This window comes from Rissa tridactyla, chromosome 2, assembly GCF_028500815.1.
Source record: "Rissa tridactyla isolate bRisTri1 chromosome 2, bRisTri1.patW.cur.20221130, whole genome shotgun sequence".
Taxonomy (NCBI): domain Eukaryota; kingdom Metazoa; phylum Chordata; class Aves; order Charadriiformes; family Laridae; genus Rissa; species Rissa tridactyla.
Genome location: NC_071467.1, coordinates 157,344,512 through 157,357,744, shown reverse-complemented (window position 1 = coordinate 157,357,744; position 13,233 = coordinate 157,344,512). Strand labels below are relative to the sequence as shown.

Sequence of the window (13,233 nt, the reverse complement as noted above, 5' to 3'; positions counted from 1 at the left end):
CTTTGCGAGCAAGTTTTCTTGTCTCTGAAAGGCAGTGATTCAAAGCAGGGCATCCTCACTGCAGTCAGTGCCCGTGTTAGAGAGTGGAGGAAAAGTACCACGGAGGTGGTCACTCATCCATCCCCAAAGCTGCCTGGCTGCTGCCTGCAAGTTTCTCTTGCCTCAGACAAACACCTAATGACATATGCCACAAATCATAAGTGTTATATACGCCAATCAGTGAAATTGGAAATTTGCGGCTCCTGACAAGAATAATAACATTTCAGTTATACCATGACTAAATAGTAGATACCGCTGATACTGTTGTTGGGAGTTGCTGTTGCAGATACACTGCAGTAGTGCCGTGTCTCTGAGTTAATTCCTGGGAAAAAACATCAGTTTGGCTTTGACACTATATTTTCTTTGCCTGATTTTTTTCCTAAAACGTCAGTATATTTTTTAGGTAAGGTTGTTGCATTTTCACTGTATTCATGCAAATAGCACATACCAGTTTTTTGAGATGATCACTGTAATAGCAGCCTATTTCTTTAAAATAATAGATTTCTTTGGATAAACATTTTTTTTGAGGAAAAGATGCAGGGCTATGAGATATGTAACCCCATCATCAAATCATTTTTATAAATTTATCAAGCTCCATCTTAGAGCGAGACAGATTTTCTCTAGGAAAGAAAAAAGAGTTTTAGTTCTCAGATAGGCATTTGTGTGTTTTTTTAACAGAGATGATACTCAAGATTTAATGGGTGTGATTTATCTTCCTAGCCATATGTATACTTATAATGCATACATATGAACCTTAATTGATCATGATAGGCTTACTTTATGATCAGTAAGAATTAGGAAAAGTTGAGGCACAATTCATCAGATCTGTTATCAAAATCTGCTGAAAGATTACATTAATTGTACTGTAAGCACCATAAACATCAGCAAGAATTCCCTGGGTAGTTCAGCCAGCTTTTTGGAGACAAGCCATTCAGACGCTGCAAGAAGTGTTTCAGATCAGCCAGTGAAGATGTTGCAACCATTATCCCACTTTTCCTCCTTGCATATATATAATCTGTCTCATGTTAAGGTAAAACACTCTGGGTTAGAAGAGCTATATCGTTTACAATGCTGAAGCTGACCCAACTCTTTTGGAGAGGACTTGGGTAGTGCAGTTATGATAATCAGCTGGAGGAGGCAGTAAGAAACAATGTCTGGTCTTGGGACAGAAGAGAAAATTGAAAAATTAGGAGAATTCAAAGAAGAAGGAAGCCAAAATCACAGAATGCAGGAACCACGTTAAAAATACTACCTTGACAGAAGCTTTGTCGTTTGTCTTCCTTGGATACAAATTTGTAGCTGCAGACTGGGAGAGAACGCTGAGATATTTAAGATATTGCTGAAGAGACTTGGCCAAGTTCACGGCATTTTCCAGATCGTATTTTCTTTCATTATCTGCATCCTGTTCCAAAATCCTGCACAGCAAAAGCAAGGAAAAGAAAGTCACCAGTCTGTACAATGTACAAAGTGCCCAACTAAAAAACCACTGGTTTATGCTGCAAACCACTGAAGTTCATTCCATACATAACAAAAAAGTTACCCAGAAGCTTAAAAGCCACAAAAGTATAGAAAATTCAATGTTTCAGCAAAAGCAGACAAAAAGTCTTGAACTATTAACAATTTATTGCATGAATCAAAGTTAATGATCCAACAGTAAATCAAATAAAATGCCTACATCAAGGCAAAGCCATATTCTGAAGAAAAGAAAATGCTTATAAAAAGAAAATACGCCTGATTAAATTGCATCCCAAAGAAATATGAGTTGGTTGTAAGATTTTTAAAAATTGCTGGATGATGATGAGATTCAACATCAATTTGGCCCTGCACCAATTTACAGAATACAGTGAGACTACTGCATGTGCAGAAATAACTGAGCAAGCCAGCTCCAGCAAAAGGCTTAAAAAAGGAATAATTAGATGGGAAATGTATCTCTTCTAGTCTTCTTATGTGCCTGGGATTCACAGAATAGCCGTGTTTCCTGACTGATTTAGACAGATCTTGGTGACGTTTGCAAAGAAAAGCTAAAAATGTGATTAAACAACAGCAGTGTAGAGGTGTTTATATGGGATTCAAAGCGCTGTGTGCAATGAATTTGAATTATTACCAGCTCTCCTCATCTATCTCAACAACATGTCAATGACGATGATAATTTAAATGTCAGCACCAGTAACTATTTCATTCCTTGTGTAAAAGAGCAAAGAGAGGGTTCCCAGTCTGCTTCCTTGCCTGTGAGAGACACATTTTTTTGAGGGAAATCACCTTTTTGGTGTCACCATTTCCTACCCAAATGCCCACGCACTTCTTCAGTGAAGAACAATTCCAGGTGGGAAAGCTTTTGAGCCCAAGGAGATCAGGCATCATTTGATTTTCAACGTCTCCACGCTACTGTAAGCAAAATTTTATTCTACCAGCCCACGTCATGGTGCTTATGTGGGGGCACAGCTTGAGGGAGTACCATTATCTCATTTTCCAAATCTTGGGTTTAATTACATTACTTTATGCACAAAATAACAGTCTTCCTTCCATGCTCACAGTTGTACCAAATGCGTGTCCTCACTAATTTAATGCCAATAAATGTAATTAATAATCTAATTTGCTGTGGTGGCATTGCAACCAATAGTGCTCACAGGGTTGCTCACTTTGAAGTACCAGAACCGCCCCTCCCCCCTCTCCCCAGTGTAAAACAACCAGCACAAACAACCAGGCACACAAACGCCAGGAAAATGAAGGTTTACTGCACAGAGCACTGTAGCGATCTTGATATAATTTACCATAAGTCTTTCTTCCTTCTCATGCTGTTCATATTTTCCTCTGATTCCAGAGCTCTAAATTCTGCCTTGCGATGGGGGTTGGACATGTAGTTAACATTATCCACCTCCTTTTCAACTTCAAGCCTGACTAAAACTGTTCTGCAGTTTTAGAAAGAGCTAGGCAATAGGCTTTCCACTTCAATAGAGATGAATTAATCAGAGGAATCATAGAATACCAGGTTGGAAGGGACCTCAAGGACCATCTGGTCCAACCTTTCTTGGCAGAAGCATGGTCTAGACAAGATGGCCCAGCACCCTGTCCAGCTGAATCTTAAAAGTCTTCAATGTCGGGGAATCAACCACTTCCCTGCAGAGATTATTACAATGGCCAATGATTATTATCCAAAGAGGCTCTCATCATAGAAGGTATCCCACTTCCAAACACTCATCTTTCATTCATCAATTAATTCCAACACCTATCCTCTCCTTTCTTCGCTAACTTTGAAAAGAAAGGGAAAACGGAAACACCAGACCAAATTCTGCCCTGAGGATTTCCACTGGAGCTAATGGGAACTGAGTGCACAGACAAAAGACAGTATTTAGGATAGGCTTTCAAGCCATTATTTACAGTATATAATCACTCACACTGGTGATAGAAGCAAAATCTGAGGTGTAGGATTTCTCATTTTTCTTATAGAGACAGTAATTATGCTCAAATTGTGTTTAAATTCCACATTAGATGTAATATTTTATGGTATAAACCTTTAAACACTTAAAATGTAAAAGTCTAACAAAGCATTACATTTAATTTGATGACAACTTTAATAAAATCCTATGAACACGTCTGAAAGATTTTTAAGAATTTCTGCAGTTCACCAGTATACCACTGTTGTTCACCTTGTTAAGACAGAAAGAAAAATGCATTAAACGAGCTATTATTGCAACTGAATTAAAATCTTTCTTTTAAATTTGACAAAGTGATATTGAAAAATGGATGAAAGACGAATATATAAAAGCACCTGGTGAGTAGGAGACATGACTGTCAGCTGAGCTCTTGTGCACTTATTTGGAAGTATTTTCAGTTTTAATTTGTTCTGAAAAAGGACTTTGCATACAATGAACTTCAGGGTATAAAGACAATAACATAGATAATTATTTATCCATGGAAATAATTCTATATTTCCTACAAGAACCAGTGCTTTAGAAACTTTTTTGTGCAAATATCTAAATCACTGTACTTCAGATATTACACTTTTCTAGAATGTTCTCAATTAATAGACAACATACGTGTAAGAATAAAGTTTCTCCCTTTTAAATGCTGTGAGAATCTTATTACTGAGTTAATGATGGTTTTATTATAGAAATAATGCTATACCCCATTTCATACATTGAAGTTGGCTGGAAACGTTTGCGGTTTTGCCTAATTGCACCGATGAACACAACTGACATTTATTCCCTGTGTGCAGAATGGACTTTTTTCCTTCATCTTGGATCCTCTTTCAAGAGTAGGGATTTTTGAAATTTAATAAGGGCCCCAGAAATACCACATACACTCCAGTTAGCCACCAAAGAAAGAACTTTCATCTTGAAATCAAGCTCCCAGTTTCGGCATTTTTTTTAAGATGAAATCCATGTCTTCTGTTCCGTCACATTTCATACGCACTAATTTAGCCTAAGTCAATTTACCTTTCAAGTGCCTGAGTCTATTTTCCTGCTCTCACTAGCTCTGTGGGGATTAATGACTCATTAGTATGACTTCATATTGTCTTATTACACGTTACCCTTAATAAAAGCTCTTCCTGCCATAATGTTTCTTTGATAATTAAATACCTACACTAAGTTGCGCTTTTAATTATTTACTATTATCTGATAAGATTTTAGCAAGCGTGCACTGAGCACATAGCAAACTTTATCAGAATCTACAAGACGCCAGAGAAAAAGTTCCTACTGTTCTCTGACCTACAGAATATATTGCAAATGGACAACCAGAGAAATCAATTAATGCTTTAAACTGTTGGCACATAAGATAATGCTTTCAGAAGCACAGCTTGGTAACTTCAGAAAATCTATCCACAATAGGAACTGCTATAAATGGAACACATTTGAAATTCTGATGTTCCTAAAGTGTCAATATACTTTTTGTTTTTTTAACATGTAGTTCTAGTTAAAAATGCAAAACAGCTCACACCTGATCACAATGGGAACTCCTAAAAGTGATCATCTGTTCTCAGTCTATAAACTAAATTATTTTTTATATCTTCTACATTTTATTTTTATATAACTATGAATCTGGAACACTGCAGAATAGAGTTTTGATCTCGCGGAAATCTGGCCTATTTTATCTTACTCTTATGAATAAAAGTTTTAGATGCGCTCATTCTATAAAAAAAAAAAATCCCCCAGAAGATATTCAAAATGATTTCTGATACCACGTATAGAGGTTAATCTGTACAGTAATGGCTTTTTGCGTACCTAAGCAGTGAAAACATGTTTATCGATTCAACCATGTAGCACCTTTATGATAATCTATAGATCAAAATCTTCTTTAAAAGTTAAGCTTCTACCTTACTGCACTCCTGTAATGTATCATGCTGTGATCTTAAGGAATCAGCAAATATCTGAAATACAGGGTCAAATTCTATGAATTAAATCAAAACAAACTGAGGCAAACACAGCTGAAGCCACTGGGCAGTATCAATTACACGGCATTTTTATTTCCATAAAAGAGCAACCTAAATAATAAATGATTTTGCAGTATAGGTAAAACACACACTGTGGTATATGAAGATCTGAAGTCCAACTTTCAATATGTTGCCCGTCAAGGCTAGAAGCTCAAGCTTTGTCCCACTATGAAGAAAGTTTTCTAACAAAAAGCACTTTCTTTCAATTTCACTAATTTGGAGATTGCATTTCTTAAAACCACGTAGGGGAAAGCAAAATTTACCATTTTTAACATTCCTATAATATCATGCATTTTAAAATTTCCTTCTGGGTTTTTTTGTGGTTGGGTTGCACTTAATAGCCTGTAGGACAGGATAGACCAAGTAAAAGTGTATATTTATATGTGTATCTGTATACGAAGATGATATAATTGCAGGTCCTACATGCATATAACTTTACAGAATTATAGATACTGTATCTTTTGTCACCAATAACCACTAAGTCACTCCTCAGTATCTTTCAAGCCACGAGGAAAATGGCTTCTGTAATGCAAAGAAGAGATAGAAATGTGCCCACATTGTTTTCTGTCATTGTAACTTGCATGAATCTCTCCTACCTGGACAAATTTTGCAACTAAAGCTGAGAATCTATGGAATTAAAGTCAATTACAGCTATGCTTTAGAAGAATATGAGTTTGAAAATACAATTAGTTGCTCAGCATATCATTCAATACTTCTTTTTGTTTCTTTTTGTTCACTTATTCCAGAATAAAATGTCTTCTGTGGATGAGCCCCTGTGTAATTCTCCTTTTTTAAGCCACTCATAAGTAAAGCGGGTTGAACTGAGACTAGGCACTGCATAACTGGCTAAAAGACCTGATCTTTTGAGTTCTGGCACCTAAATTAACAATAGAAGGCATATTTTTTTAACTTGATGATACTCAGAAGAAAAGGGTGGAGAATTTTATTTCATTCTGTCTGCTGTTTTCCTACTGGAGTTTTCAGTGCTGTTCTACGACTGGTTTCCCTTTAACGTATAGATAGTGGTTTTGGTGATGTGTTTAATTCAGCTTCAGTGCCAGTCTATTTCTCATCATTTGCAAACCCTCCTCAAAACCTACCAGGCTAAAACACCATCGAAGACTTACCTTCCCGGGTCAGATCCATCAGGTGCAAATATATCAGGGCGCCTGTTGTGGATTTTGCGAATGGTTGAGAGTTCCTGACCAATAACATGCTGCGTATAATCATCTCGCCAGGTAAAACCTGATAAATAATGAAACAAACAAACAAACAAAAAAAACCAAACCAACAAACAAAAAAAAAAAAGAAAAATCACTATTTAGTAACCTGACAGTTTGGCCAAAATGTGTCCTATATAAGCAATATTTTAAAAAAGAAAAAAGAAGCTTTGCTCTATTGGAACCAGGAATGAACTACAGATTCGTCTCTTCTGTATGGAATTTTGTTAATCAAACTTTCCTTGCAATGGAAGGAAGACAATAGATGATGTGAGGAGATTTTGAAAGACTACTCTTAGTGCAATTTTAGCTAGCTACAAACTAGCTTTAATAGATAAAAAAAAAAGTTTACTTCGGACAGCTATGGAAAGTTATCTCACTAGCTGGTATCTATTGAAAAGTTGCTTCACTTCTTCCCCATTTGCAGAACCATCCCTTCTCTTTTTTCTCCATGGAACTGTGCTTTTAAAACATTAAGGAACTAGTACTGCAGTGGAAATAAGCATTTTGAGTTTTAGTATAATACACGCGGAAGTCAATTTACGTTATCTATATACTTAAATGTTGTGACAAAGAAAAGGGGGAAGTGCAACTATGAAGGCAAATTCCAGTGATTACCCATTAATTACATGCACAGCCAATCTCATGGTAATTATACTTGAAATAATGATATAACTCCAAACATAATTGTTACCCGATTTGTAGATTTTAGATGTTACAGTTACACTTTAGTTCATAGAACTTGCCCATGCAATTATCTGTAATTATCTAATAACTAAACATTACATAATTGAAGAGAATTTCTGCTTTTACACCATGCACAGTGAAACACCACAAAACCCTCAAATGAGTACTGATGAAAGTTACAGATATGGTTATCCTGCTCATATCTTCCTGTAAGAAACCACCTAAAGAAAAATCCTCTCCAGCGCCAGATGGAAGGGGATGTGTCTGGTTGTCAGAATCAGGCTGGGAAGGGGGATTTCTGGTTCAGTCCCTATTTCATACACACGTTATAAACTTCATCACCATTTGCAGTCAACATCAGATTGTTTTGCTATAGACTGTCTCTTAGGATGCAGCTAAAGCATCGTCAAACTCAGCAGATGCTTTGGCAGAATGGACAAATGTCCTATTTAGACTTCTTTTTTAATTCTGGCCTTAAGTAAACAGACAACACCAAGACAGTGGAAAAATTTGAAGAATACCACCCTTTTTTTAATAGCCCACTGGATAAAGTACTCATCCAAAGAGTGAGGTGGCCAAGTCCTGGGTTCTACTGAGTCTGATAATGCTTTAGCTGCATCCTAAGAGACAGTCTATAGCAAAACAATCTGATGTTGACTGAGCTCTGAGCATGAGGAAGTAAAAATTACTTTAATATTTACCAAATTTTCAGCCTAAGGAGATAATTAAAGAAGTCAGGTATAAGATTAGACAGAACTAGGAAGTACTCAGACTGTGCTGTTGTCTGAGATTTAGACAAGTTTTAGGAAATAAAGTCCCTGTTTAGTCCAGATTTAGCTGGACTGCATCCCAAACTTTTTTTTTTAATTAATGAAAATAATAATAAACAATCTATAACCACTGTAGGTACGCACGAAGGCTTTAACAAACAAAAAAGCTCTTTGACACCTCATGGTTCCACTCTGCTTTTGCTCCCTCTTTCTCCTTTTCTTAAATAAAAGTGTTATTTAAGTTTATTTAGGAAATAAATGTTAGATGTTAGTGTCTACAGTAAATTACTCTAGATCCTTGTGAGGTGGAAGAATCTCCAATATATTTTTAGTTCTAACTCATCCTTTTCAAATACAAATTTTAACTTTTTCAAATGTGCCGTAGAAGTAGATGAATTCAAACCATTCCACAAATCTCGATGTAAGGCTGTTCTTATGTGAATACAATGTGAATGAACACGTTTTTATGTCAATACACAAAAATGAGTCACCATGCACCTATGATTATTTTGGTGTAGTGTTATTAAAATGATTTTTACATGAAAGCATATATATATGTTCAAGTTTACTTCTCTGTTGTCTAGCACTACACATTTGTATTTAATTTATAAATTCATGCAGGAGAAAACCCTAAGATACCATTCCAGTTTAGAAGAATGTGCAACAAAATAGTCCAGCTAAAATATATATATTAATTATATATATATTATATATATAAAATATATATATTAAAATCATTAGCATAGATATAAACTGACTAATTTATGAACGGAGTATCCAAAATCACAACAGTTTCACTTTGTAACTCTAAGACAATACTAGCCCTGCTAAAGGCTAAGATTACACTTTGAAGAAAAATACACAGAATTACACTCAAGATGCCTGTTCAAATTAAAGCAAGAAGACTTCATCTGTGGTATCTGCATACAGACAGGAAATTCATCTCCCTTAATCCTGAGGACTACATATGGGGGTCAATAGTTAGGTATGGTTTTATGCCTCCACAAAACTTTTTCCGGAAAGAGAGCATAAGAAACCATGGCAATCTCAGTCCTCACTGGTCATAATAATGGTGCAACTTTGGTATATTTTCTTTCTCCTGCAGCACTATTTTAACATTTTCTCATAATGTATTTCAAACCACTACAAGTATATAATCCTAAATACTGTAAAAGAACACAACTGTGGCATTAAAGGAGAGCAAACAGATGAAAGGAAACTAGAATACTTGTTATAGACCTTAAGAAACTGGAGTTAAGCATATATGCCCTCTCCAATGCATCTCAGGAACTCTAACTCAGATAAGAGTTAGAACAAGACATGGATGAGAACTGTAAATTTTAACTAATTCAAAAATCCCCTGGTCAATGAGTTAATATTGCTGTTTCTCGTGCAACTATCTCGGGAACTGCAACATGTCCAAAGCTAACCTTATGCCAATCATTTTCCAACATTGTTTCACTTTCCAAAAAATCTCTTCCCCCACACTGAGCTCAATGAAACAGCACATTCAAGGACCACAATGCGACGCTGACAGCTGCAATCAGAATTAAGGTTGAGAAGGAGCATATGACGCCGTATGGTGATTTCCTGTTCCCTTTGTCTCTGCCGTCACACCTAGCGCCAGCTCCTGCCTCACCACCCAATTACTACAATTTATCTCCACTGGCTGAGCAGGATCACAGCCGTGCTCTTGTACACACATTATTTCCATGTCACTAACGGGGAGCGGTACGGGCAGACGCCCAACCCCTGATTAACCATCCCCCCTGCTGCAGGTCTGCCCAGGATCTGCGTCTCCCAACCGTGAATTCCCACAGACGGACAATGCCAAGAGAGAAGGAGTCCGGCACGCACTGAAGTGACGCAAATATGATGACAACAACAACAGCAGCAGCAGCAGCAGATATAACATTGCTCTCAGCTGAAGAGCACTGATGATACTGATTCCCCATGAAAAAAAAACATTGGTACAAACTTTCCCCACAAAAAGTAGCAGTTTTCATTCGTAAGGGAGCCCAAGGTTTAATTCTTTCTTTTTTTTTTTTTAATTGAAGATCTATAACCTAAACATCTGAAAAAAAGAATGCTAGAGACAGTAAAGACAAGACATTATACCTTTAGTAAACCCAATCTCCACATCAAAACCAAAGGAGGTGCTCCAGATACAACCTGGTCTTTCCTTATTATCATCAGGTATCTCCCTAGGCCTTTCCTTTCTAGAGAACGATTAATTATTATTATTATTACCCACAACCACAAAAATAATAATGACATTATCATTGTCTAGGTCTCCATTATGTTCAACACTTAGCAATAACTATGTCAACAGAGAGTATACGCCTAAGAATTATTTTATTAATTGAAATAAAATCAAAAGCAAGCAGTGCAAATAGTGAAAAAAATAGTTTTCACAGATTCACACTGGTGAAGAAAATATTAACTTCTGTCTCCAAAAGTAAAGTCAAAGTTGTTTTCAAATTTATCATATAATTTCACTTTACACCAGCTTAATTGGCTTTACAGCTATACCTATATTACACAGAATTATTGAAAAAAAATAAAAAATCAAATATGTATTTTCTTCTCTCCCCTGTTCAATTTTTCTAAATAATGGCATTCTTTCCTGTGGGTTTGACTCTGTTTTTCATCTTAGGGAAACTTGATGCCTCTCCAAATATGCCTGACCACAACTTTAATTATATTAGTAATTATATTAGCAACCGTTGAAAACATTCATCTGCTACTTCTCTGCCTCAACTTATTCTAGTTCAGAATTATTCACACAAATAATCTTTACCCCCTCTGAAGGCCTAGGCAAGAAAAGCAACATCTTTTTAACTCGTGTTCTGATGTAAATCAGCAAAGTCCCATTTAAGTTCTTCAAAGCACCGCGAGTTCTCGCTACCTGAAGGTCTGGCTGTGCAAATCTTCCTGCTCCTATTCCTGACCTTTTTCCTGACCAGCCCAGCAAAGGTTGCATGGGGCTTTGCAGGCAAGTCCAGCAAAACCCGTGTCTGGCAGAGACTCTTCCAGCTCTTGTGCTAATCAAAATCCAAAATGATTAGTTCTGCCTCAATATATTGGCAACAAGATTATTTTTACGTACCAAGTCCACTCAAAATGAGATTATTATATGTTGGCAGAAACCTATATACTGAAGCCTGATCCTTCTTTGTCAGGAAAATCCCTGCATGAAGGCCAAAAAACCTCAGAAGTATTCAGACTTGAAGCCAGAACACGTTACTATTTTTGACTTGTGACATTATTTTTTCCCCAGTTTTTTGTAACGTTTTCCATTTTGTCCCTACACGGTGTATGATAAAATAGGTTTCTCTCTGAGCTACCTTCAACTGATACTTCGTTTCAGCCAGGAAACTCTCAGTTGTAGAGCTCAGAGACTTTCATCCCCCATGCCATGTGTTGCAAATTGTTAATGCCTACTTTAGCTGTCAGAACGTCTGCAGAATTGGGAATGATTGGCTTTCTTCCCTATTTTCACAACAGATAGGTCAACGTATAGATGTGCCTTTCTGCAGGCTGCCTTTCCACATTCTCTAGAGGAGCTGCACTTGTTCTCTTCCCAGACCTCCATTTTCTGAGCTCAAGGGCATACCCAATCACGCTCACATCTTTCAGTACTGGCTAAGTCAAAATTACAGCTTTAATGCTGAGGTTGCTGTGTGTATAAAAAAAATCATTCTTCCAATTGCTATATATTCTACCTAAGAACGCAGCCAAAAGATAAAATCCTGGTGTTTCCTGTTACAATAAAAGAAAACCAGAACTTCTTCTGAAAGCAATTTTGCAATACAACTCGTAATGTCAGGTTAATGGCAAAATTAGTATTAGAGAAGTTAAACCCACCTCCGCACAGTTAAGCTCACTACCAGCTTTTCCTATAAATTGGTGCACCACAACATTTTAATTCCTCTGCATCTTTGGCTTGGAATATTCATTTGCGGTGAAAACTGTGACTAAAGATGGTTTCTACAAAATTGGAACAAAATCTGAAGCAGCAGTTTTGAGCTACATTTCGATGAAAACGTACTCTAATTATTTCTTTTTTTCTCTGGTCAAACATTGTATTGTCTTCTAGATGGAAAAAAAAATCTGGTACAGACTGTATTTGAAGAAATGACTGGGAGTTATAAGCTCCCAGTGGTTATCACCACTCTTGTTCAACCCATTTCAGCAGGAATGGTGGTCATCCTCTCCTGGAAGTCCTCAGGAGCTTTTGTTGTTTCCTTCCCTTTTCCACTGCATTCCCGGGCAGCAGTGGGGAGTACCGGATCTGCATGGGTGAGTTTGCTGCCCTCTTTTGGAGATTCTAGTAGGATCTTCTCTATAATACGCAACAATTTCAGTCGCTGCATTCAGCAGCAATTCACTCACACTCGCAGGCAAAGACCTTCCATTCAAATGAGCAGATGAAAGGGCTGCCTAAGGATTATGGTTTCAAATTTTCATATATTGTTTTATTATACATAAAAGTGATAATCTCCATAGAATTAAATTACCAGCATGATCTTCTTACAGCCCTGATTTTAATTTACCCTAAGTAACTATCCCAGAAGGTGGAGGGAAGGCTTTTCTTTTCGTATTTTTGGAATTTCTATTATTTCAAAAAGCCAAATGAGCGCGTCATTTGCCAAGAAGATTATAAAATACTCTCACAGGACTCAGTATGCAATGTTTCCTTACCTTTACTTCAGCTCTTGTAGCCAGCTACAAATAATTGGTTTATGCAAGAGAAAGTTCTAAGCGTTACATAAGATTTTTCTGCCACTGGAGCTGATAGTAGTAAAAGAATAATAAGATAATGCAAAATATATCATCTAACTTCCAATTAAAATAGGCTACTTTCCAAAGGCTAGAACGGAATGGATACATGAAAAAGGCTTCCCAAATCCTTGAGATAAATCCTCTGCTATTCACCATATAATACTTTTCACAAATTGATGACCCTCAACCTTGAAAGCAGATGGTTCTGCTCACAGAAATGCTTTTTAGGAAGGAAGATATGCAAAAGGGGGCTTATATTAATGTTCAATTGCAAATTAACTCATGGACAGTTACATCTTTA

At 36.7% G+C, this 13,233-nt stretch overlaps 1 protein-coding gene across 1 annotated transcript in view; it reads right to left on the bottom strand.

Moving 5' to 3' along the window:
* PTPRN2 (protein tyrosine phosphatase receptor type N2) overlaps positions 1-13,233 on the bottom strand; it is a 663,063-nt gene that overhangs the window by 420,209 nt on the left and 229,621 nt on the right. Inside the window, exons 7-8 of the mRNA XM_054190602.1 lie at positions 6,598-6,715; positions 1,292-1,454 (exon numbers count right to left, since the gene is read on the bottom strand). Coding sequence (XP_054046577.1) covers positions 1,292-1,454; positions 6,598-6,715 — 281 coding nt within the window. The remainder of the gene's footprint in view (positions 1-1,291; positions 1,455-6,597; positions 6,716-13,233) is intronic.